General features: G+C 47.8%; 3 protein-coding genes across 29 annotated transcripts in view; 2 read left to right on the top strand and 1 right to left on the bottom strand.

The window, feature by feature from the left end:
• LOC116665817 overlaps positions 1–5,430 on the bottom strand; it is a 417,325-nt gene extending 411,895 nt beyond the window's left edge. For 10 of the 19 annotated variants that reach the window (XR_004322522.1, XR_004322519.1, XM_032486805.1 and 7 more), the window contains exons 1-2: positions 4,796–5,108; positions 301–374 (exon numbers count right to left, since the gene is read on the bottom strand). Coding sequence is in view for 11 of the 19 variants with exons in the window: in XM_032486805.1 (XP_032342696.1) it covers positions 301–374; positions 4,796–5,030 (309 nt within the window). In the remaining 8 variants the exon portion in view is untranslated. The other 9 variants (XR_004322523.1, XM_032486810.1, XR_004322524.1 and 6 more) reach the window with 7 other exon arrangements.
• On the top strand, positions 5,372–16,640 carry MON1B (MON1 homolog B, secretory trafficking associated). 3 transcript variants are annotated; one of them, XM_032486794.1, is made up of 6 exons: positions 5,372–5,508; positions 5,923–6,080; positions 7,946–8,266; positions 8,805–9,624; positions 9,984–10,131; positions 13,077–16,640. In XM_032486794.1, the coding sequence occupies exons 2-6, from the start codon at positions 5,933–5,935 to the stop codon at positions 13,284–13,286; spliced, it is 1,647 nt and encodes a 548-aa protein (XP_032342685.1). In that variant the 5' UTR covers positions 5,372–5,508; positions 5,923–5,932; the 3' UTR covers positions 13,287–16,640. The 3 variants fall into 3 exon arrangements, with proteins under 3 accessions (XP_032342685.1, XP_032342683.1, XP_032342684.1); XM_032486792.1 differs by having other exon boundaries at positions 5,376–5,513; XM_032486793.1 differs by lacking the exon at positions 5,372–5,508 and having other exon boundaries at positions 5,661–6,080.
• Positions 14,387–25,804, top strand: SYCE1L (synaptonemal complex central element protein 1 like). Of its 7 annotated transcripts, XM_032486800.1 has the most exons (12): positions 14,387–14,514; positions 19,705–19,767; positions 21,466–21,525; positions 21,714–21,788; positions 22,144–22,191; positions 22,448–22,502; positions 23,714–23,797; positions 24,037–24,205; positions 24,904–24,973; positions 25,058–25,148; positions 25,393–25,477; positions 25,658–25,804. In XM_032486800.1, exons 1-12 carry the CDS (start codon positions 14,454–14,456, stop codon positions 25,733–25,735), a joined length of 939 nt encoding a protein of 312 aa, XP_032342691.1. In that variant the 5' UTR covers positions 14,387–14,453; the 3' UTR covers positions 25,736–25,804. The 7 variants fall into 7 exon arrangements, with proteins under 7 accessions (XP_032342691.1, XP_032342686.1, XP_032342689.1 ...); XM_032486795.1 differs by having other exon boundaries at positions 25,393–25,804; XM_032486798.1 differs by having other exon boundaries at positions 24,037–24,100; positions 25,393–25,804.

The following is a 25,804-nucleotide window of genomic DNA, read 5'->3' on the forward strand; positions in this document are numbered from 1 at the left end:
TGTATTTGGTTATTCATTTTCTGGTTGAAATCTGAGATTTCTTTATGTATTCAAGATATAGTCCTTTACTAGATATATGACTTTCCCCCAATCTGTGACTTATCTTTCATTCTTTTAAAAATGTCTTTCAAATAGCATAATTTTAAAAATTTTATGAAGTCCAATGTTTCAGAATGTTCGTTTTTAGCTTTGGTGATTGTGGCTCAGGGTGCTTTGTGAAGCTACTATCAGGGTGAAAAATCAGAACTACAGTCATCTCAAGACCCAACTGGAGGAGGATATGCCTCCCAGCTAACTTACCTGGCTCTTGGCAGACCTTGTTTTTTGCCTTGAGACCCTCTTCATCTGCCTCATGACATGGCAGATGGCTTCCCCTGGAGCAAGAGAGATAAGGGAGATCAAAAGAGTTTGAGCATGAAGGAAGATGCAGTCTTGATAATCTAATCAGCAAACAGCATCCTATTACTCTGTGACATTTTGTGCCTCAGACCTGAGTCATTAAATCTAGTGCACACTTAAATGGAAGGATTTACACACAAGTATGTGTCCCTAAAGGGGCAGGAATAATTGGAGGTTATCTTACAGGCAATTTACCACAGTTCAGTCTCTGGTATTTAAAATTCATAACACTTTCACAGGAAAATACTCTCATCCCCTCCCAAGGTCCACCAAATTTTCATCCCATTGAGGTACAGGCTCAAAAATCTGGTATCTTATCATTCAGATCAGGTCCATGTATGAACTGCCTCTGGTGTAGTCCCTTATGCAAATTAGTAGAATTATCCCACTTCATGGAAGGGAGCAGAGATCTCAACTACTTATGTAGCCATACATTAGGTCCTAGGAAGGCCCTGGCTAGACCTTGTGGAAGGTTACACAAAGATTTAAGGCCAGTTATGAAGCTCCCAGGTCCTAGCCTGGGCCAATGATATGCAACATTAACGGCTCATCTCCATCCTAAGAATGTACAAGTCCTATCAGGCCCTCACTGGAAGGTCACCCATGGGTTAGTTAGTGATCAACATCTATGGTTCCCACCCCAAGCCACAGGGTTGGCCACGCCCAAGCCATTACCAAGGCCAGTCCATGCCTTGTCAGGGGATGCGGAGTGAAGCAGGCCTCCTCTCATGAAAGTCTGTGAGGCCTCAACTAGTTCATCTGGCCTGCACTGCAGCTTATTGACTCCCTAAAAGGCCTCAGGTCTCCTTGATCCCTGGAGACCTTGTGTGCATGAGTCACAGGAGAGCACAAGTCAAGCAAGGAAATGAGCAAATCAAATCAAGAACTTAATGAGAGGGCAGTCATGGGTCAGAAAGCAGTCACTGTGCCTTCATAAGTTCTGGATGCACACTAGTCTGTAGCCAGACCATCAGCTTCTTCCCACTCCTGGGGAGGCCCAGGCCCAAGCAGGCATTTGGCTAGAGGTCACAGGTAGGTCAGGCACTGTACCCCTGTTCCCCTCCAAGGCTCTCCTCTTGGACTGTGACCCCAGGTCATAACTATTCACCAAGACCTTCTTCGTCCACAGCAGGAAATCACGCACTTCAGAATTAAATCCATTTGATCAGGTGCACTCCTGGACCTCTCAATGTCCCGGGCGTATTTCGGAAGAGATAGTTTGGCAGGCTGGGCCTTGACTAGCTCATCTAGTCTGCCATGATGACTCCTGAACTCCCAATGTCAGTGCTTCCTGCCTCGTGCAGTGTAGTCCCCCAGAGGTCCTCAGGAGAACAGGAAGAGGGATATTGGGCCACTGGGATTCAAGGGAAAATCGGAGGAGGTCAGAGGCAACACAGGAAGCTTTCCCCATGTATCATGCCCTTTTCTACACACTTGACCATTACCCCATGATCCAAAGCCCTGCCCCTGCCTTAGACTGGGAGCCAGGCTCACAGACCCATCATAGAAAAAGGGTCAATTGCCAATAGCATCCATGAGGCACAACCCTACTCCTTAAACTACACTCACACTGATGCCATTAGCATGTGAGTATCCACGGGATGGAGACAAGTGGAGAGGGAGGTGGAAGTGAATGGGGGGAAAGAAGAGAACAGATCACACAGAGGAGTCATGAGATCAGACAGTAAGAGAGCAGGGAACATGGTGAAGGCATTGGGAATGGTGAGGGGTGTTGGGGAAGCTTGGTGTGTCTAGACAGTGTGCCAGTTTGGAGGTTGAAATCCACAGGGATGCTCATGGATTTGGGGTAGTTGATGGGCATGAGACATTGGTGAGTTTGGGAGAGTTGAGGTTTTTGTGTGTTTGAAGGTTGGTGTTTGGAAGGTTGCAGATTTGTGGAAGTTGGGGTGTTTGGGATAATTAAGTGTTTTGGACATTGTCTTGGGTCTGAAGAGTTTAGGAGTTCTGAAACACTGTGTAGTCTGGTGAGGATGAGGTTTAGAAGTTACCAGATTCGAGGAGGCATAGTGTTTGGGGAGTTTTGGGGGTTTTTTAATGGAGTTAATGGGGATTGAACCCAGGACCTCATGCATGCTAAGCATGCACTCTACCACTGAGCTATACCCACACCTTTTAGGAAGTTTTGGAATTGGAGACATGGAGTGTTTTATGGAGGCTGAATGACTTAGGGTGTGTTTAAGAGTTTGATTAAATTAACAGATTTGAGGATTTGAGGAATTTGAAGAAGTTGATTGTCTTGGGGAGGATGATGGGTTTGGGACTGGGGGTAGCCCCTGCTGAGTGAAACAGAGTAGAGTGCAAAAGGTTCTGAATTTGTGGTTCCATTATCACTGATTAGTCCCATTGGGTAGGCAGGCATTAATCTTGTCCAATTTTCACACTTGATGAATGCAGAGCAGGGTTCCATTTGAAAAATTCTACCTGGAAAGGCATCCAGCCCTCAACTGGAAGTCGATTTGAAGAAAGCGATCAGTGTAGCTAAGATCATCATTCCTCTTCTTCTAGTACCTGTTCCCAGACCAACTGAAAGAAAATAAGATCAGGGGAATCAAAGACAAGAAGAGTGACAGAGACAGAAAGGGTAAGGAACAGGGTGAAAAGCAAGGATTGAGAGACAGAGCAGAGAACAGCATGACAGGGTAGGGATCAAAATGCAGGAAAAGGGAACAGTGATACAAATCAGAACAGAGAGCCTGAAACAAGAGGAGGGGGCAGAGAAAAGAGAGAAGCAACAAGGGGCAGGTAACAGGGAAATAAAGGCAGTAAATGTTTCTGCACTGCAGGTGCAACTGAGGAAGCCAGTCCCAACTACACACCTGCACAAATACACTACAAGGTGCCTTGTTTCTTCTCCCAGCTATGTGTTCCTCCTCCCCGCAATTCATACTGTATATATGGAAGTTCAATTTCCCAGCATTCAGGAAGCCTAGAAGGAAAAGAACCCATAGTACCAGGGTCATCATAATGTGTCCAGAAAGGCACAGATAAGCTCCTAGTGGGCTTTATGAATGGTCAGTTCCAGAGCTCAAGATGCATGGAGGCAAGAATAGTACTCAAAATGGTGGTTCAGTCCTGGGAACATAATGTTCTAGTGACCTCATGACAGATGTGCTCAGAAAGGAACTTTTCCCCAGGCTTGTGGGTGGGGCCCAATACCTAAGTGTTCACGCAGAGGGTGAGAGGGTAAGTACCTCGAGACTGATTAACTCACCCCAAACAAGGAATTTCTCAGCCTACTTTGGAATGTAAGCACAATTACTCTCCTTAGCTGTCATATAAATGAACTCAAATACCCTTCAGTTGCCTTGATCATGTATAAAGAGGATTGAAGAGTATTTTTATGAACCCAGGGCCTTTCACTGGGATTCCCTGGACACCAGAACTCAGTCCACTCTTTTAGCTAGAGCTAGGTCTTTTTTTAGCGTCTTGTATTTTCGTGGGAACATGGATGTGAGAAGCCTTGGTTAGTTTATCTGGTATGTAGATTCATGAAAAAGCATATTTTGCTGACATGACAAGGACCACAGAATTTACCACAGCACAATGAGGGAAAGGGAGTCACAACTCTGGAAACTTCTGTTGTGAAGGGATGGAAGAGTTTACCCCCTCAATCTCCTGAGGAGAGAGTGATCAGTATCTACTTCTCCTAAGAGTTCTCAGTGTAAATGGGAATCCTGTGGGCGATGGAGCTGAAGGCCGGTTGTCAGAGGCTTTGCCCCGCCGGGCTCCGTGGCGGGCTCCATTCAGCTGTCCAGGGGGAAAGGGTGTAAAGCCAGAGACCAAGAGAGAGCAAAGTGAGACCGACAAAGAGGAGTCAGATAAAGAGAGATACTGGAAGAGAGAAAACTAAACGAATGAGAGACACAGGCCTAGAGAAAAAGACAGAGGTAAAAAGAGCTGAAGGGATAAGGAACGAGGGCACACAGAGATACAGAGACACTGACACCGGGAGAGAGACAGAGATGGAGACGCAAAGAGACACCCACATACAGAGAAAGACACTCAGAGACAAGCAGTAGCAGGCACGTCCACACGCACTCTCGCCCTCACACTAAAACCGTCGGCTGGGACCGGCTGCTATTACTCAGGAGAAGACGATTGGATCCAGCCGCTGCACTCCTTTTCCTAAACACCCGCCAGGAGGCGGGTCCCAGCGGCGGGAGTCCCGCCCTACTCTCACCCAGCCAATGGTAGCACGCAGAGGCCGGAGGGGCATTTTCCTCAACCAACGAGGACTCAGAAGCCTCCAAAAGCCACACCCACGAGCGCCCCAATTAGGCCTGGGCTCCTAATCTGCACAAGTCCGTCCCTAGAGCCCTAGCTTCGGAAGTAAGGCAGGCCCTGGTTCGCCTGCACATTGCCTTCCCAAACTCACCCCTTTGCGCCATGAGCATGTACGCGGCTCGCGCTTTCCTTCTTCCAGAGGCCGCGAGCCCTTCGCCTGGCTGAATACCCAGAGATCCGGGAATACTTCCTACGTCTGAGAGGCCCGCCTCTCGCCTAAGCAGCCGAGTCCCACAGGCTGACCAGCCTGCGCACGGCACTCCGATTGGAAGCGGTGACTGTCCGTTAAGCATTTTCTCTGGGTCCGGACTCCACTCCACCCTCATTCCCCTGCCTGTCCTGGTGGATAAGGGAGGGCGACGTTGCCTCAATTCTGGCGAGCATGTCTATAGTAGGCCGGGAATGAGTACCGTGATTTAAGCCGCGAGCCTTCTCTAGTGAAGAGACGAATAGGCCCGAGCCTTCGATTGGGTGCGGAGAGATGTCAGTCAAGGGATAGGCGGGCATAGTAGCAACCCAACGCACAGTATTGGTGGAGATACGACGCGGACGGAGTAGGGGCGGAACGGCAGACGGGATCCGGCTTCTCTTGATTGGGCCATAGATGAGGCCGTACCTCCCTCCGTACTCCGGATTGGCTGGCCGTGAGGCGCGCCTCCATCACGCCGGCAGCCTTTCCTATGAGAAGTGGGACCCGCTGGCCTGTTAACCGTGCGTGTCAGTGCGGTGAGAAGGATTGCAGACGGGGCTCTGGGTTCCCGAAGAGATCCGACGTAGATCCAGGAGTGGTGTGCGCTATCAACGGTGAGGTAATACCAGTGGGTGGCGGGAGAGAGGGTTCGTGCGCCTCAGCGAGCGAATAAAGCTCCGCAACCGGAAGTACCTTTAGGGAGGTGTCACAACCGGAAGTGTGGCAAGACAGCTGCCGCACCCGGAAATGTGATGCTCCCGCAGGCTAAGGGAAGTAATGGTACCTGGCCAATTGAGATACTGGTTAAAACAGGTGTTTGTGTATCTTTATTTCCTGAGACCCGATAGAACCGCCCTTTTCGGAAAGTGTTGGAGGTTGCGAGTATGTGATCATGTGTTTGAATGTCTCATCCGTTGAAACTCGAGGGGAAATGAACCCCAGGAGTGTGTGCAAGGGAACCGGGCTCAACAAAAGCTTTTAAGAAGTTTCTTTTGCTACGGGTCGTCCTCCATTCCCCTCCCCCACAGGGATGTGCAGATGGAGGCGGGAGGAGACACTGCTGCCCCAGCCCCCGAGGATGCGGAGGACTTGGAGGACACGCGATTCCCCAGTAAGGAGGCTAGAGACGGTGGAGGGGTTCACGAGGACCCTCCCGATCCTGGAGATGGGAGCTTGGAGAAGACAGGTATGCATTCCCCTCACTAGAGTCTTGGAAGGAATCTCTGGAGGATGTTATTGTTTGGGGAGTTCCTTGGGGCACCAGAGAGGAGTCTTTTGGGACTCAGGGAGATAGTTTAGATCATAACTGGGTCAGTGGGAAGTCATTGTGGACTCACTTTGTAGTTTTTTAAATCATTGAGGAATGAAAAGGAAATCGGTGGGTGTTCACTGGAGAACTGATATGAATTTAGGTCACTGAGGAATCAGAAAGCGATCAGTTGAGGTCAGAGAGGGGAACTGGGGGGTTAGGATGTTTAGGTCAATGAATGACCAAAAGATAGTTAATAAGGTCAAAGGGGAACTATTTAGAAGTCAGTGTCTTTGGGGGCTACGTTATTTTTTACGTCATTGAGGTAGGAAAGGGAATCAGTGGAGCCAGTCGGCACTCAGAGTATTTACATCATTGAAGAGCTGGTGGTAGTTGTTGGAGGGCGTCTTTAAGGAACCAGATCTTAGTGGATATTAACGGTTACCACTGGTCAGGAGACAGTGGACATCAATGAAATTATTTGGAGACTCAGAGGACCAGAAGGAAGATCTTCGAAGACCTTGATGTATGTGTAAAGTTATAGAGTGGAGGATCAGTGGGAGTCATTGGGGAATCACTGCTCATTGACCACTTTGGAATTAGTGGATGTTAATGTGGTCATTGGGAAGGATCAATGGACATCACTGAAAATAAGTAGTTGGTGGAGGGGACTGAGAACTTTGGAAGTATTGGCAAGTATTGGGAGGAGGTAATTAGGGACAGTGGGGGTCAGTGAATGTCAGTGAGATAATGAGAGAATGTGAGGTCATTGGGATTTTAGGGAAAAATTATTGATACATAGTTGCCAGTGGATAATAATGGTTGTCACTGAGATCAGTGGACATTGAAATAAGTGGGAGGATAGTCAGTAGAGGGCAATGAAGTCATGCATTTCATTGGTGAATGTTAATGATGGTGATGAGAAAGGGCAACAGAGGTCATTAAAATCCTATGTGTTTGTATGTATTTTGATGGTTATTGTAGGGAGGGGAGTGGATATCAATGAGAGTAAAGGGGGTTCAGGTGTGTCAGAAGAGGTCATTAGAAGTCTTGGATGTTAGCAGAGGTTAATGTGGGTCATTGTTGGAAATGCAGTGGACATGGAGTAGAAGTAAATTATGAGTCAGAGCAATCATTGAAGATTATTGAAGACCCAGGTATTAGTGATGTGGGGGTCATTGGAATGTTAGTGACCATCAGTGGAATGAATAGGAGTTAGGGGAGTCCTAAAGATCTGGATGTTAATGGTTAATCTTGGCAGTCTTTGGGAGAATCATTGGTCATCACCAAGAATACAAATGGGTGACAGGGAGAGTGAATGGGGTCATTAGGATTAGTGGACACCAATCAGAATAAATAAGGGGTTAGGGTAGTGAGGGGAGCATTCAAAGATACACATGTTAGTAGATATAATGGTGGCTGTTAAGGAGTGAGTAGATACTAGGAGAATAAATGAGGGGTCAGAGATATTAATGGGGGATCATTGAAGATGAAGATATTAACAATCATTCAGAGGCAATGGGGTGCTTTGAAGACTTGGGAACGGCAGTTATTGAAAGGGGAACAGTTGGTCTGTAGGGATATAAAGGGCCCAATAATGACAAAAGATGTGATTATTGGGGTCTTAGGGGGATCACTGAAACCTAAGTGTTAGTGGACACTGAGGGGTAGAGGAGCTGCCTGGAGGTCTATGTCAGCATCAGGCAAGAATTATCAGGGTGCTAGTAAGGATTTGGTGGGTCTTCAGGCACAGGGGGTTAGTGGGAGTCCAGTCAGGTGACCTCCCAGGGGCTCCCTTTCAGAATCTGATACCGAGGACCAGCCACCTGGCCTGCTGCCCCAGTCAGAGGCTCCATCATGCACCTATGGGCTCTGGGATCCTGCAGCCTCTGAGAATAGTCCCCCAGGTGGCCCTGAGAGTGGCTCAGGGAGCCAGGGCGGGGACCCCAGTGATGAGGACTGGCGCAGCAAGCGGAAGCACGTGTTTGTGCTGAGCGAGGCAGGCAAGCCCATCTACTCGCGTTACGGTAGCGTGGAGGCCCTGTCAACGACCATGGGTGTGATGACAGCCCTCGTGTCCTTCGTGCAGAGTGCAGGAGATGCCATCCGTGCCATCTATGCTGGTGAGCAAAGGGGCAGGAGGTGGATCAGAGGATGGTGACTGGGAATACGTCTGTCTGTCTGTCTGTCTGGAGTAGGTCTGTCTGTCTCTCTGTCCTGGGGACTGTCCAGCTACTTAGGAGTGAATCAGTATGTGGGGATGCTGGCCAGGCGTCTGTCAAGGGGGTCTGTTGTTTGCCCTGCTGGGTTCTGAGTGATTGACTCACTGGAATCTGATTAACTGGCTGGATGCTCCCTTGTCCAAGAGCGTGACTTTGGGGGCCGTGTGGCTGAATTGGGTGTCTTTCTAGCTCTATTAGTCCTTTCTCCATCTTCCTCACTCTGTGCTATGTGCCTGATTCCTTGACCATCCCATCACATCTTTATAAATGTCCACACTCCACCAGCTTGTCCTTCCTCTAGTCGGAGTGCGTAGAGTGACCACGTGGGCTTGGACCAGGAGTGTGTGTGTCCAAGGGAAGGGTAGAAGAGCCCCACCTGACCCCCTCCCATCACCACTGACCCATCTCTACCACCTGACCCCTCTCTGCCCTCCCCCAGAGGACCACAAGCTGGTGTTTCTGCAGCAGGGCCCACTGCTACTGGTGGCCGTGTCCAGGACTCCGCAGTCAGCAGCCCAGCTGCGGGGGGAGCTGCTAGCGGTACACGCCCAGATCGTGAGCACGCTGACCCGCGCGAGTGTGGCCCGCATCTTCGCGCGCAAGCAGAACTACGACCTCCGCCGCCTGCTGGCCGGCTCGGAGCGCACCCTGGATCGGCTTCTGGACAGCGTGGAGCGGGACCCAGGGGCCCTGCTGCTGGGCGCCGTGCGCTGTGTGCCTCTCGCCCGCCCGCTGCGGGATGCGCTGGGTGCGCTTCTCCGACGCTGCACGGCGCCTGGCCTGGCCCTCTCGGTGCTGGCGGTTGGCGGTCGACTGGTGACGGCAGCCCAGGAGCGGACTGTGCTGGCCGAGTGCCGGCTGGACCCAGCCGACCTGCAGTTGCTGCTGGACTGGGTGGGCGCCCCAGCCTTTGCGGCAGGTGAGGCGTGGGCGCCTGTGTGCCTGCCTCGCTTCAATCCCGATGGTTTCTTCTACGCCTATGTGGCCCGCCTGGACGCCATGCCTGTCTGCCTGCTGCTGCTTGGCACCGACCCCGAGGCCTTCCATGACATGGCCACCTGCCGGCGCCTGGTGGAAGACGGCATGCACACCCTGGGTGCCATGCGAGCCCTCAGGGAGGCCGCCAGCTTCTCTAATGCCCCATCAGCCAGTGCCTCTGCCTACAGTGTGCAGGCCGTGGGGGCACCTGGCCTCCGGCACTTCCTCTATAAGCCGCTGGACATCCCCGACCATCACCGCCAGCTGCCCCAGTTTACCAGGTGGGCCCCAATCCTGTGGGCAGTTGGCCGGGTGGGAAGGTTCAGCAACTAATAGGCATGACTCTGGAAAGAGAGCCAGCCATGCTCTTGAAGATGGAATAGAATGGGGTCTCTGCCTGATGAGGGAGCCTCAGCCAAAAACCTCAAGGAATACCCTATTTTATGGAGGAGAGGGCCCCAGTACTCAAGGAATCCCCAAGTTTGATGGGGAGATTAGGCCTCAAGCCGCTGGGAGTCCTCCAGTCTAATGGGTGAGGCTCTGCTGACTAACTTAATTGAACTCCCCAGACTGAGGGGAGGTGGGCCAGCCAAGAAAGCCCTAGAGTGACCTGGTCGCCCATCTCCCTTCATCACTGCAGCCCGGAGCTGGAGGCCCCGTACAGCCGAGAGGAGGAGCGGCAGCGCCTGTCAGACCTGTACCACCGCCTCCACGCACGCCTGCACAACACCTCCCGGCCCCTGCGCCTCATTTACCATGTGGCAGAGAAGGAGACACTGCTGGCCTGGGTGAGTTAGGTCAGGCTTTGAAGGAGTTAATAATTCCCCACCTCAAGCCTTCTTTCCTTCTCCATAACATCCTCATTCAGACACATCACACCTTTGCCTGGGCTGTGGTTTTGCCTTCAGCACTATTCCATTACATGTGTCTCTGAAACCCATCAGTCACAGTGTCTAAAACCTCTTAGTCCCATCATTCTGTTGGCTCTTCCCCCATTAGCCACCAGTACAGTGTTTTCGACCTTTTTTATTCTTTTCTTATTCCTGCTCTATCGAGAAGTAATTGCCATATAACACTGTGTAAGTTTAAGGTACCCAATGTGATTTGGTATACAGATAAACTGCAAAATAATTACCACAATAAGGTTAGTTAACACATCCATCATCTCACAGAGTTGTTTTTCTGTTATTGATGTGCTGAGAATTTTTAAGATTTACTCCCTTAGCAACTCTAAAGCATACAATACAGTATATGTATATACACTATATTATGTAGTATATACTACAGTCATAATACAGTCACCAGACTGTACATTACATCCCCAGAACTTACTCATCTTATAACTGCAAGTGTATGATCTTTGACTATCCTCACCCAATCCCCCCTCCCTGGCAACCACCAATTTGCTTTCTGTTTCCTATGAGTTCAGTATTTAAAATTCCACATACAAGTGAGATCATGCAGTATTTGTCTTTCTCTATTTCACTTAGCACCCTGCCCTTAAGTTCCAACCATATGATTGGAAATATAAGAATTTTCTTTTTATGGCTGATTAATACTCCTTTGTACACATATACCATATTTTTTATCCATTCATCTGTCAGTGGCCACCTAACAGTGTTTTCTACTTTTAAGAGACCCCATTAACAGCCATCACTGGGCCTGCTGATTTCCCATTCGCCCTGCAGGTACCAGATGAGTTTTGATTCCATGAGTCCCCCAGCAGTCTTCATTCACAATAGGCTTGGTCTAATGCTGTGCCTTCCACCTGGGGTATCCTTCCCTGGGGTCTCTTCAGGGCTTCTCTCCACCTCCCATGGGTCTTCTAAAGGTCAGCTATTTCAGGGAGTTTGATCAAGGTGACCCCATTGGAAATGGCACCTTCCCCTAGATTCTGCCATTTAGTGCACATTTATTAAATCACTTATTGCACATGGTTGTATATCAGGCATTGTTCTAGACTGAGAATTTTAATTTTTAATTTTTTTAGCTTTTCATTTTCAAGCAATTTTAGACTTACAAAGGAGTTGCAGAATAGTACAAAAAATTACTATAAATAGGCCCTTCACCAGGTTTCTCCAGATATTGATATAACCATAGGAACTTATCAAAGTCAGGGAATTAACTTCAGTACAATAACATCTTTTCCACAGACTTCATTCAGACTTCACCAGGTGTCCCACAAATGTTCATTTACTGGTCCAGAATCCAGTCCAGGATCACATGTTAGGTACACTTACTGTGTCTTCCTCATCTGGTTTATTCTGGAACATTTCCTCCATCTTTCTTTGTCTTTCATGACCTGGGCCCTTTTAGAAAGCACCAGCCAGTCAGTTTATAGAATGTCCCTCCGCTTGGGTTTTTCTCATATTTTATCAGGACTGAATTGGGGTCACTCATTTTTGACAAGCGTATCACAGAAGTGGTGTTGTGGCCTTCTCTGCTTCCTTTCAGGAGGACCATATGTCCCTGTGTCCTATTGTGCATGTTAACTTTTGATCACTTCGTTAAGGTGGTGTCTGCCAGATCTCTAACTTTCAAGTTAGTCTTTCACACTTTGTAATTAGTAAATATCTTGTGGTGATCATGTCAGTGTTTTCTTTTTCACCACATTTTCATCCGCTAATTTTAATATCCATTTATTATTCTTGCCTGCAATAGTTGTTACTCGGATATTAACCAGATGGTGATTTTTGTAACTCCATCATCCCTTCTACATTTATTGGTTGAGATTCTACTATATGGGAGAACTTTCCCTCCTATTGTTTTGTTTAATTTTGAATTTTATATCATGGATCTTTCTTGAATTCAGTGGGCTAAACTCTTTTGTGATCAAATTGTCTCTGATTTAGTCAGCGGGAGCTGTGGTTTAGCCAGGCTGGCCCCTATGTCTCTGACATGTCTGTATCACTGCTTAAACACTTCTTGCCTTCTGGCACAAGGTGTTCCAAGTTGATGTTGTACTTTCTTTGTGCCAGCACAGAAATCAGCCATCTGTCCAAGGAGCCCTTGTACCTTTTAGTGGAGAATGGTATTTCCAAACAAAGCTATAGTGGGCCTAGGATTTTAAATCGGGTGATCAGGAGATGACATCTAAGTGGGAGGGGAGGGAGTAGGTCATGTGGGTATCTGGAGGAAGAGTCCTTATGGCAGAGGGAAAGGACTGTGCAAATGCTATGAGGTGGGGCTGAGCCGGCTTATGTCTGAGGAACAGCTAGAGTGGCTAGAATGGAGGGAGAGCAGGGAAAGGGGTGTGGAAAGGTGTTGGTGACCTGGTTGGGTTAAGCCTCTCAGAGGGTTAAGCCTCTCAGATTTGTGTGAAGATTAAATTGGATAAACTTTTATATTATGCCCAGACTACAGATGATAAAAACATAGGTGTGTGTTGCTTAGAACAGGACCTTTACACAACAATTGCTCATTAAATGTTAAACGTTGTTGTTGTTATTATCCTCAAGCCACAGATGAGCAAACTGAAGTCCAGAGAGCATACACACACACACACAGCCAGCATCCCAAATGAAGCCACTAGATCTTGCTGATCCCTCAGCCCACTCATGATGCAATAAAGTCAGCTTACCTGCTTTAGCCCAGTGACCAGGCAGCACCAGGTAGGAGGTGCTGCCAGGTGCATCTTCCAAACAGGAAATAGGTGTGGGACTTGGGTGGGGTGGACAACATTGGGCATGGCCAGCTCCGGCCCAGCTAACTCTGTCTCCTTCGGTATCCCCAGGTGACCTCCAAATTTGAGCTGTACACCTGCCTCAGCCCCCTAGTGACCAAGGCAGGAGCCATCCTCGTAGTGACCAAACTCCTGCGTTGGGTGAAGAAAGAGGAAGATCGGCTGTTCATTCGTTACCCACCCAAGTACTCCACACCCCCAGCAGCACCAGCTGCCTCTGCAGACCAAGCTTCGCATAATGGCTTATTGTCAGGACCCTGAGAGGCAGAGCTCCCAGACTGGGCGGTGCTGGGAACAACCACCTTTGGCTTTAAACTTGATCTCTCCACCCTGGAAATGGGGCGGGGTGGGAGGTTGGAGGCGGTGGGGTCTGTGTCTGGTCCCTGTCTCCCTGGGCAGTGGAGCACGATCTGCAGAGCTGCCTACAAATGAGAAATGGGTGGCAGAGTGACTGCACACAGGGGAGCAGGCTGCTTCCTCAGCACCCCCGGCCCCTTCCCCTCTGCGGAAATCCTTAGGCTCCCACTTCCCATCCCTGTGCCTAATCTCCTCCACGATGTTCTAGCCTCTGTCAGGGACTGTCTCCTCCAATACTGGGCACTACCCACTCTGTCCTGCATCAGGGGTCTGCCTCCTCCGTGGGAATCTCAGCCCTTAGTGTCCCAGGCCGGCCAAGGTCTCTTTGGGTGGCCACGGGGGTTCTGGAATTGGAAATGCAGGACCAGCCTGTGCCGAGAAACAGCCAAAGGATATTTTAAAGAAGAAACTGCACATAAAAGGCCTAAAACCAATCCTTACAAGAACATCCTTTGCCCTTCATGTACTTTATTTTTACCCAGGCAAAAATGACCCCACGTGTGTTGGCTGCTGCTAAAGTAATGAGACAGTGTCCTCCAGCGTCCTCCTGTCTGTGTAACCCGGGGCAAAGGACCTGATGTCACATGGTGGCTGAGGTCCAGAATCTTTACACAGGAGGTGCACTTGGCTTCTAAGGCTCATTCTCATTAATGAAATGGAGATAACTAACCTCTCATAGACTGTTCAGTGAGGATTTGTGACCGAAAAGGGACTCGAACTCCTATGTACCGCCGCACGGTGCATGCACATTTGTCCCAGATTTTCACTACCTGCACAGCACAAGCAACCTGGAGAGGGATAGAGACCTCCCTGCAATTTCCATGTGGGTACAACACTCACTGCCCGACGACCAAGACCCTAACCTTGACCTTATTTTCTCTCACCCGGACCTGCGGGCCTTATGTGTACGCATGCGCGGTAACTGTCGCTCCGGGCTCCTGGCGGCCTGCTTCCGGGAGCTGAAACTGTCTTTGTGCCTCACACCGGACGCATGCGCACTGCCCAGCATTGCCCGACTCCCGTTTAAACCAATCATCTCAAGGCGCATGCGTGTCTGCTTCGCGCAGGAAAATGGCGGGGAGGTTGGAGCCTCTGGAAGTGGAGCCACCGGAGGTCGCGTCGGAGGCTGAAGGTAGTGAAGGCCTCCGGGCCTCTCCTGGCCAGGGCAGAAGGGAGGGAGCTTTCGTCCCCTTACAGTAATGAAATATTGGTAGCAGTACCAAAGTAATAATAATAAGTAAAAGGCAAAATTGTAAGCCTTTTATTTAAAAAAAAATTGCTGTTCAGCAAAGTGGAGATAAATGATATGTATATTCACATCATCTAGATTAACTGTCGTCAGCTTTATTGGCTATATTGCTTATGTATTTGAAAGTAAACAATAGACTAAATAGTTCCATATGCATCTCTTCAAACAAAAAAGGGGTGGATGTTCTCACAAAACCCCTTGGCTGCTGCCACATTCTAAGAAAATTACCAGTAATTCCTCAATATCATCATTCCACACCCAGCCCATATCACACTTTGCATGGACTCTTAAATCTTAATCATGAATGGCCACTCCTACAGACAGCTGTTTTTCCTCCAGGGCGTTTTGTTGACAATGACACTCCCACACCTGAGTGAGAGGAAAAGCAAACTTGTCCTAGAGACAGTTGGAAATTGCAGTCCAGCCGAAAGAGGAAAATCTCCCATGACAATGATCCACTGCTATGCCACTAGCAATTTTTTTATTATAGAAATTTTCAAAATGTACCAAAGCATAGGAAATAGCATGATGAATGCCCATGTACCCATCACTCTTGTTTCAACAATTGTCCACTCTTTGCCCTCCTTTCATCTATCTTTGACCCCCTCTTCCTACACACTCTTTAAACCACCTTATTAATAAACACATTGAATTCCTTCTTTTCAGACCTATCTATGCAGGTGGCAAAAATAATTATGATTATGTACTTATTTGTTGTCCTAGGATGTGAGCTTCATGAGAACAGACTGTTTATTGCACCTAAAACAATGCCTGCTTGGCATATAGTAGGTGTTCAGTTATTTTCTTTTCCTTTTTTTGTTGTTGTAGGAATAATGAAATAACAACACCGTGAGCTCTCTTAGATGATACCTTCATGTTAAATGCAAACTTTTCAACAAGAAATAGGACTGATGCCAATAGGCCTCCCTTATTAAGCACTTATTACAGGTGCCACTGCTAAAACAAAACAAAAAGCTATTATCAAGCTTTCCAATTAAAAGGGAAGTTATGATTAACTTCACTAGCAATGGAGAAAATTGAAAAGCAAAGCATATTAAGTTACCATTTCTAACCCATCAAAATTGGCTTTACAGAGGGAGGGATATTTGGTATTGATCACTGGCAGAACAGGACTTCTCTTGCCTCAGTGGCAGAACTGACCAGTAAAGGCTTTGCTAGAGGCAGTTTGGCAGAGTATTTTTAGCATCTAAAATTCTATTTCATATCTTTAATCATATAGAATACACGATGTGTGGATCAGGAAGTGTCATTAGAACACTGTTGATGGAAGCAAAACACAGGAGCAGTCACGGGAATGGGTAAATTTATATATATCCATGCATTGTGGAATGCCTGAGTAGTGGACTTTTTTTCTTAAGAGGCAGAAAAAAATAATTAAATTCCACTTTAATTTAATGAGTCAAAATTAACTTTAAAAGGATAAGATCATGGTTCATTGACCCTGAGTGTACTTCAAAAGAAATCATTCTTATGAGAGAAAAGCAAGTTGGGGCTGGAAAAAAAAAAAAAAAGAAAAGAAAAAAGGGGCAGTTCAGCTATAGCCCTGTGTGTGTTGCATAGAAAAATGTCTGAAGGCTAAAGGCGTAACTGATGACTCTCTGATCAAGGGACTTGGATTTGGGGGGCTGTGCAGAAGTGGAGGCACTTTTGTAATTTTCTTTTAAGGAAAATGTAAGTAGTACTAGATAACTTTAAAATATAAGGGGGTAATTGTTGAATGGCATCTGAGGATCATACATTAATATTGGTCAGTATGAGCACCTCAGTTTTGATGGTTATACTGTGGTTACTTGGTAGAGTCCCTTTGTAAATAGCAAATATACATTGAAATATTAAGAAATAATGGGTCATGATGCCTGCCTGCAATTTATGTACAGAAACGCTCACAAATGGGAAATCTGATAAAAGGGCAGATAGGAGCACTGTGGCCTATTTCTACAACGTTTATGTACATCTGAAATTATTTCAAAATAAAGTATTTCAAAGGAGCTCATACTCTATAGACTTTTGTTTTGTAACATTGATTTTTTAAAAAATTTTGTCAACATGTTAGTTGGACTAGTTAAAAGATTTACTAGTCACTCATGATCTTACTGCATAAAGACTAGAAATGCAGTGAACAGGAAAAACGCAGGTGGAGCTTTCGCAGAAATGGTTGCAAAAGCCAGCTGTAAAAGACACATGGAGACAGTTGGGGAGACTACATTTGTTGTGGGTATTTGATGATATGAATGATCCAATGATTAGTAATCATTGTTTATCTTGTCGGTGTGATTATAGGATTGGAGTCATCTAAGAAAATGCTCTCTAGTAGTTGAGAGTGTTAATGAAGTATCTCGGGATGAAATGTCATTAAGTCTGGGGCTTGCTTGAAAATACTTCAGCACAAGAAAACTACAGCTGAAGTAAATATGGGTGGATATTAATGACTGTCAGATCTGGGCAATGAGTAACCCAGTGTGTATCATGATACCTCTTTTCATGTGCATTTGGAAATTTTCATAATATTAAAAAGAAAACACGTAACTAGAAACATCTCCCTTTGTTATTAAAGGAGATTTAATTTTCTTTATTTCATTCCAAATATTGAATTTAAAAGTCATCAGAGGAGACATACCAACCTATTATTGATATATCAGAGAAAGGCAATGAGATTTAGAACCAAGGAGAGAAAGGGAAATTTCATTTTAACCTCTATTTCTGTAGTGTTTGAATGTTTTTAGAATGTTACTTGGGTAAGTGAAAATTAGAGCAATACGTAAGATACTTTTTACCAAAAGTTCTAAGTGTCTTCACCAGACTTGGCAGTGGTTACTTCTGGGAAGGGGAGTGACTTGGATAAGGGGCTGGCTGTTGGAGAGGGGAGACTTACTTTTTACTCCATGTTCTACATTTGTTTATTAAGTAATTTAAAAATTAAAATGCAAAATTCAATTAATACATACTAATTTGTAAAAGATTCAGGCAAGACAAAAAGATGTAAAGAAAATGCACATACCACCAGACATTTCAACAAAATTTAATAAGCTCAGGTTAAGAACTCTATTTACAACATGAGTTTTAATGGCTGCAAAGAATTTTATCCTATGAATGTGGTAATCAACTAAAGTATCTTTAGGTTGCTTCTGTCCTGTAAGATTACAAACAATGAAAGGATGAACATCTTGCCCACTGTCTTTAATTATTTCCTTAATATAGATGCCTAGAGGTGGAATTTCTGATCCAGAGGAGTTGAGTACATTTTTGATACATACTATCAGAAAGTTCGAAATGAAATACTATGTTTGTCTATGAGGCTGGCAAAAATGACAAAGGTTGAAAACATATTGGTAAGAGTATGAGGAAGGAGTCTTGTGGGCTTCCATGTGGAGGGCAATATCATAGTACCAGTCAGCTTTAATACTATATGTGCCCTTTGATCCAACAAGTAGCTTTCTAGGAGTTCATCCAGTAATACATTCCCATACATGCACAAGGAAGAATGTATAACGATATTGCACTGGATTGACTTGTGTTCCCCACACGATTTGTGTCCACCAGAACCTCAAAATGTGACTTTATTTGGGAAAAGAGTGTCTAGATATAACTCATTAAGATTAGGTCACGCTGAATAAAGGTAGCCCTAATATAATGACTGATGTCCTTAAGAGGGAAATTTGGACATGCAAAGATAGAATTTAAGGTGAGGCACAGACACAAATATAAGAAAGACCCAGTTTATGGTGTTTTGTTATGGCAGCCTGAGAAAACTAACCCAGATGGTCACTGTGGCATTGTTTGTAACAGCAAAAGAATATCACCCATCAGTAGGGGACTGCTTAAGAAGATCATCAGTCTACATTGTCAAATGAAAAATACAAGCTGTGAAATGCCACTTAGGACATGACACCACTTACATAGGAAGAGGGGGCCTATGTATCTATGTGAATTGAATGGTCTCCAAATACACACAAAGAGCAGTAACACTAGAAGCCTTGCCGAGGGGAATTGAGGAACTTAGGGACTCGGGGGAGGGACTTTTCACTGTATGCTACTGCGGGTAAACATTCACTTTTTGGCTGTCATATATGTTCTGTGAGCTGCCTTTCATCTTCTGTGCCCAATTTTCCTTGGAGTGTAGTGGGTCACTGGGAACTGGCCTTTATCCTTGATTTCAAGAGTTTAAGACCTTGGTATTTTTCTTGTGTTTTTGTTGTTATGATTTTATAAATAACACAGGCTCATGTTAAAAATTATAGACAGATGCATGGCAAAATTGTATTTGAATCAGGATCCAAATAAGGTCTGTTCACTACAATTGATTGCTGTATGTCTCCAATCTCTTTTAATCTATACAGTTCCACTCTCCCTCTTTTCCTTCTTTGCAGTTTATTTGTTGAAGAGACCAAATTGTCTAATGGAGTTTCCCAGAGTCTGGATGATGCTGTTTTCATCCTCTTGGTGTCATTTAACATGTTGTTTTTTTTTTTTGTCCCTTATGTTTCCTCTGAATTGGGACTTAGATATGGAAACCTGACTGATAGGCAGTGCCGCGTTCTTCAGTTAGGAGGCTCATAATAGCCAGTTTTTGTTTTTTTTTTAAGCAGCCATTTGTAAACCATTTCTGAGACCCATCAGTTCTTTAAGAATGTGCAGATTGTGGCCAATTGTGATTTTTAAAGAAACTCATATGAAATCATTCTGCCCTGTTGCATTGATTAAAACTTCATACTGATCTTGAACCACAGCAGCAGCAGAAGTGCATCCCTGTCTCTTACCCCTGAATTCCATTAAGGGGATGTCTGTGCTGTTCTTTGACATCTCAGGGAGAAGCTGACCATTAGAGGTCTTGATTCATCCAGCACACACCATCAACCTTAGGGACAAAAGACAGAGGTCCTGCAGGAACCCTGCTCTGGCTGGAACGCTGCCCGCAGCTTATCCCTGGTTCAGCCCAGGGGTGTCCTCAGAACCCACCGAGGCTATCTTCTTCCTTCTTAGAGAAGCTTGAACCTTTCCTCGGTCCCCTCTCACTCTTGCCGGATGCTGTAATTCTGGTTTTCATCTTTACAGGTCAGACCAAGTCTTCAAAGAAGACTGAAGATTTGCTGGAAATGGTGAAAAAGCTGCAGAAAGGTCATGTGTCTCCTTGTATCTGAAGCTCAGCCTGGGGTTTTGAGTCAGGAAGATGTGGTTGAAACCCAGCCTCCTCAACTCACAACCTTGGGAAGTTATCCCATTGCACTTTCTCCCTCTTACACAATTTAATTCTTTGAACCAAAACTACAGTTTCAAAATTCAAGAAGTATAAGGGGATGGAAAAACCCTACCCCACACACACACCTATGCACACACAGACACACAGACACACACCAGCCATCCATTTCCCTGACCCACAGGATAGCAGCAACTGTTTTTAAATTCTTAGTTATTTTTCCAGGAATTTAAAAAAATACATTCTTGGGTGTATATCCTTTGTCCTCCTTTTTTATATTCAAATAGAAAAACTTTGCACCTTGCTTTGTTTGTTGCAGGGAGACTGAGAGCCAGTCTGCATCCAGTACCCACTTCAGGGCTGGGTCAGAGTGCTGGCTGGGTTTGAGGTTGGATTCTCCCCAGCCCATCAGCTGCTTAAAATATTACAGTGCGCTGGTCTGTTCCAAGTAAATGGAAACCTCCCCTTTCCCCAACTCTGTGCCTGCTTGCAAAAGCACATTGGAGCTGCTGCCTAGGCTAAAATTAGGTAGAGAAGTTGCAGGATTGAAAATGCAGAGTGACCAGGACCATCTTCAGTAAAACAAAGACCCCAGGATTTGTGTCATAATCTACACCTTAAAGAGCACCCAGTCTCCTGGAAGTCAGAGTTGGATGGAGTTGGTGACCTCTGAAAATCCAGAACTTGAAACTTAACTCCAGTTGTCTTAAGGGTTGGGAGTGAGACCCAGGAAGGGTTGGGCGTATTTTTGCCTCAACGCTGTGCTGCCAGCCTTGAAGCCGGAGAGGCACGGGGAGGAAGTCTTCTCCATACAGAGCTCTGAAATTCAGACTATGGGAAGTTAGAGGTGACTCCCACAAGAGACAGTGATCTCCCTGTCACTGGAGAATTTGATAGCTGTCACACACAAAATGGAAGTGGCATTTTCCCTATATCTCAAATGAGGTCAACACCAGAGTCCAGATGGACAGAAGAGACAACCACCCTGCCAGGCTTTTAATAGGGTGGGGCAGACAGGAGGTCTCCGCTGTCTCCCACCACCTCCAGAATTACATCTCAAAACCCCTAGCATGTCCCAGGAGGCCCTGAGCGATCTGCCACCCCCTCCTCCATCCCCCTGCCTTGCCTCCTGCTACTTTCCACGTACTCACTGGACTCACCAGCCATGCCATCTCCTTCACAGGTACTCTGGGCATGTGCCCTACTCACTCCCACTGCAGGGGCTTTTGCATCATCGTCCCTCTGCCTGGCATGGTTCTTCCTCCACACTCCCCACCCCACAGAACTGCAAGGCCCCGTTGCCTCACTTCATTTGGGGCCTTTCCATATCTCAAAACACCTTCTACCCTTTCACTCTTCAACCCCTTGCTTCACTTTATTTCCATGCACAGCAGTTACTGCCACCAGCATTGGCCTCATGTATCTTTGTTCAGTGTCTGTCTCTCCTACCTAGAAGGCAAAGCCCTGCAAGGGTTTCTTACAGAGCCTGGCACATAGCAGGCACTCAATAAATGCTGATTAAGAACAGCAGAGACACAGTGCCAACACCCATCGCCTCCTTCTGCCCTGGGCAGCCTGGGGTCTGCCTTCTCTGGCTCAATCTTTCCTTCCTTCTGCAGAGGGAAGCCTGGAGCCACAGATCGAAGACCTGATCAACCGGATTAATGAGCTTCAGCAAGGTAAACTCCAGGACCTATGCTGGCCAGCTGGCCGAGAAGAACCTGGGCTCTGAATTCCTCCACTTCCTCTTCTGTCAGATCCAGGCCCCTCCAGGTTGTCTGAAGATGAGCGTGCAGGGTCATGGGCTGTGAGAGAATAGCAAGGCTTGGGGCTGCATTAATACCATGTCTTCTCCCCTTTGGCCCAGCAAAGAAGAAATCCAGCGAGGAACTGGGAGAAGCCCAAGCTCTCTGGGAGGCCCTGCATAGGGAACTGGACTCCTGTAAGTGGGACCAGAGATCTCACGACTAGTGCTGGTGTTCCTGTGCACACCTCAGGGCCTTTGCACAGGCTGTTCCCTCCACCTGGGAACCCTGCACAAGCATTCTGCACAAGGGAGCCCTGCCATCCTTCTCTCCCCCAGCACTTACAAGGCCTGTGAGCCCCAAGGGGGAGAAGCTGGACCGGGGTGGCCCCCAGCGGGTGATGGGTGCAGGGTTGGTGAGAAAATGCCTCACCTCCCCTAAGGCTGTACCATACATACCTTCTGTGTGACTTCGGCCTTCCCTTTGCATGAAGTTGCAGCGGGGGCATAGGAGGTGGCCCTTGGAGACTCAGACTGTCACTGTCTTTTCCAGTGAATGAAGAGAAAGTGCACCTAGAGGAGATTTTGAGCAAAAAGCAAGGTATTTACCAGCTGCTTCATCCTCGTTATTCTGCCCCATCAGCCCACAAAAGCCTGAAGTTCCCAGAGCAGCCAGAGAGATCCCCCGGAAACCTGAGTCAGGGTGCTTCTCTCTCTGCTCACATCTCTCCAAGTCAGCTGCCACCTGACTTGGCATGAACACTAAAGTCCTCCCTCCAATGCCCAGTGTGATGTGGGGCCCATTTCTTCTACACAACCCTGACTCTCACAAAGTCCCTGGGTTTCTCTCCCCACAGAGGCACTGAGGACCCTCCAGCTGCACTGCCAAAGGACGGAACGTGAATCCCAGAAGTAAGAAGTCTTGCCTGACTCTTCCCTGTCTTATTCCCCAGCCTGAAGGAGGAGGGGGCACGAGCAAGGGAAAATAAATCTTGGGAAAATAAACCTTTTCTATAAAATCAAGTAGTTGGACAAGAGACTCCCCCTGCTCATCTCTGATACTCAGTGGTGATGTTAAGACGAACGCACTCATTTAATCATTCATTGCTAGTTTCTTTATCAAATAAATTTCATCCATTGGTATTATTCTAAGGCTTCCTCTGCTGGTTATCCAGCTCTTCTGCCATATACTCATTTGTTTATCTGTCTGCTCATTTATGCCGCCAGCCACTCATTTACCCGCCTATCCATCTACCTTCCCATCCACCTGTTCTCCCATTCATCCATCCATACATCTATCCAACTATCCGCCTCTTTATCCAGCCAGACAGACAGCCATTATCTCTCCAACCTTCCATCTAATCATCTTTCATCCATCCAGTCATTCATTCATCTTCTTTCCACCTTTATAGTCATCCATTCATCTAATTGTTCTTCACCCCACCATCCATTCAGACATCTATTCCTCCTTCTGACAATCCCTCCTTTATTTCTCCATCCACTCATCATCCCTTCACTTGTCATTTCTCTAATGAGACATCATCTCTCCGCCTACCAGTCACCCATCCAATTAACTGTTCATCCAGCCACCTATCCATCCATCTCTCCATCCTTTGATAGTTTACATAACACATTCTTGTGACCAGAGGTCTCACACTGTGGTGTATCATGATTTTAATAATGTGGGAAAACTTGATGATAAAGTATATATGCTTAACCACACCACATGTCCCACTATCTGATGAGCAGTTTATGTTCATTTATCAACCAGTCTTCACATAGACAGTACCACTATATTACATATGAGGAAACTAAGACCCAGAGAGGTTAAGTTACTTGTTCAGGATCACAGTGAAATAGCAGATCCAGGCTTCAAGCTAAGACCTCAATTTATGAAACTAAACTACTATACCCTTCACAAAGGTTTCTTGGGAAGGCATGGTTTGATCAGAGACAGAATGGACAGGGTGACAGTCTCCATAGAGGCCTATAAAGGTTCACATTTGATCAAGAGATGAAAGGAGAATGATGAAGATAATGAACAGACTCCCCAGCCCCACTCCTGCTGGAAGGAGTGGTGACTCATTCAGAGAGTATAACTGAAGGTTTCTTTCCTTTCCCAGGAAGTACGTGTTGTCGGAGTGCGCGGAACAAATTTCTATCCATAACTCTCAGATCACAGAGAGTCAGAAACAGAGGAAGCTGGGGTAACCCTGTGTCTAGGGCCTGGAGTGGCATGGTGTGGGGAATGGGCGTAGGGCTTGCACGAGGGAGAGTTTGTCGGAAGGGGAGCTGTGAGAACCAAGGCTTGGAGGATAAAGGCTCCTAGCAGAGGGAGCACCAGGCAAAGGTCTGAAAGCCTGTGTCTGAGGAACTGGGCTGGACTGGGCTGGGCTGGGTGTCAGTCCTAGCATGTGTTTTCTCATTCCTGGATGTTGGTCCCTAGGTTGCCTGTGGAAGAACAGCTGGAGGATTTGATAGGCCAGCACAAGGACCTCTGGGAATTCCATGTGAGCCCTTATCATTGTTACCAGCCAAAGCCACTCCTCTCCTGGCTTCAGTGTCTCTGCCAGCCTACCCAGGGTCCACCTACTGCTCAGGCCCAATGCTGTAAGGTAGTCCTTGACTCCTTCCTTCCTCTCACCCCCTCAACTTAGTCCTTCAGCTTCTGCCTTAAACCCAGCCACTTCTTACCATCCCCCACTGCCACACCCAGCATCCGTGGCCCAGACTCTTGCAGTAGCCATTGCTGAGCGTGCTGCCCTCATGCTCACCATGAGAGTGCTCATCTTGCTGTGGAAAGTCATTCCTTCGTTCAACTAATGTCACTGGATGCGTCCGGCAGCATTCCAAAGGGACCAAGTCTTCACTGTCCCCAAGCTGGCTGGGGGTGAGGGGAGCTGTACCCAGAGTCTAAAAAATAAAATAAGTAGATAGATCATGTTATGCCACTTGGGAAGTCCTGTCTGAGCAGGTGATATCTGAACACAGACAGGAAGGAAGGAAGGGAGGAAGTCATCTGAGTAAATGTCCTTTGGAGGCTGAACTGTGCCTGTTGTATTTGCGGAAGAGAAAACTATAGGGGTGAGGGTGGGGTGGGAGTGTGGGAAGACATGAAGTTTGAGAACATGGGGAGCTATTGAGGGGAAAAGCATCCCCACCGGCGCCTGGCCATATCACAAGCTGCACATTGAATTAATAGATAGCTGAACGAAAGAACGCCCGAATTCAGGTAAGGACTTTCCAAGAGGCGCGAAGGAGGAGGGGGCCCAGAGGACAGACGGACGGACAGAGCTGTTCTTTCTCCTCGCAGATGCTGAAGCAGCGACTGGCCTGGGAGATCAGCGCCCTGCAGGGTAGCCTGGAGCAGCTGCTCACTGAAGGTGGGGCTCCACGCGGGGTGGGGGCGGGGCGGAGTGGCCGGCGGGAGCTCCCGGCCCCGCCCCTGATGCCCCGCCCACCCGCAGAGAGGCTGGCGCGGGCCCGGCTGCAGGAGGTAGAGCAGCGGCTGCGCTCGCCGCCTGAGGTCGAGGGCGCCGCCCCGGCGGAGAACGGCAGGTGAGAGGGAACGGAGGCCTGGGCAAGGGGGAAAGTGAAAAGAGGAGGGGGAGGGCCGGAGGTTCCCGCCGCAGCACCGCCCCCTCTGCCTCCTCAGGAGAGCGGCTTCGAGAGGGTGGGCGGGGCCTTCGCTGGCTCGGCTGGCTTCCCCCCGGGCTCTCATGCCTTCAGGTCTCTGTGGCTTCTCCCGGCCCCTCGCCACACTCGCCCTCTCTTCCCTTTCTCCTCTGCCCCGTCTCCGCAGGCGGAAGGAGGAGCTGGAGGAATTCGGGGGACAGGTCCCCGCTCAGACCCAGAGCACCCCAGAGGGTGGGGCTGGCAAAGGAGAGGTAGGGAGCCCTGGGGTGGAGGCGAGGCCGGCAGGGACAGCGGGCGGATGTCCCCGGAATCCCCCTGAGAGAAGGGTGTTCGGGTGCAGGACGTCCCCGGGGGTGGAGACAGGGAAAGGGCGGCGCGGGCCAGCGTGGGACGACGCCGGGGCCCAGCAACCTGACTCCCGGCCCCCGCAGGCCGGCCCCCAGCTCCCCGGCGCCCGCGGCAAGGACGACCTGGCGCCGCCGGTGGAGCTGGCCCTGACGCCCCCCTAGGCCAGTAGAACTCGTCCGGCCCCACTTTCTTTCAACGCCCACCGACAAATAAAAGTGATGTTTGCGGAT

This window comes from Camelus ferus, chromosome 9 (genome assembly GCF_009834535.1).
Source record: "Camelus ferus isolate YT-003-E chromosome 9, BCGSAC_Cfer_1.0, whole genome shotgun sequence".
NCBI lineage: Eukaryota > Metazoa > Chordata > Mammalia > Artiodactyla > Camelidae > Camelus > Camelus ferus.

Excerpts from the sequence above, each read along its gene's own strand:
- SYCE1L (XM_032486795.1), top strand. The coding sequence starts at position 14,454 with ATGGCGGGGAGGTTGGAGCCTCTGGAAGTGGAGCCACCGGAGGTCGCG. Across the intron at positions 21,526-21,713 it reads GATTAATGAGCTTCAGCAAG|CAAAGAAGAAATCCAGCGAG; the intron begins GTAAACTCCAGG and ends CCTTTGGCCCAG. Across the intron at positions 23,798-24,036 it reads CAGAAACAGAGGAAGCTGGG|GTTGCCTGTGGAAGAACAGC; the intron begins GTAACCCTGTGT and ends GTTGGTCCCTAG.
- MON1B (XM_032486794.1), top strand. The coding sequence starts at position 5,933 with ATGGAGGCGGGAGGAGACACTGCTGCCCCAGCCCCCGAGGATGCGGAG. Across the intron at positions 9,625-9,983 it reads CAGCTGCCCCAGTTTACCAG|CCCGGAGCTGGAGGCCCCGT; the intron begins GTGGGCCCCAAT and ends TCATCACTGCAG. Across the intron at positions 10,132-13,076 it reads AGGAGACACTGCTGGCCTGG|GTGACCTCCAAATTTGAGCT; the intron begins GTGAGTTAGGTC and ends CGGTATCCCCAG.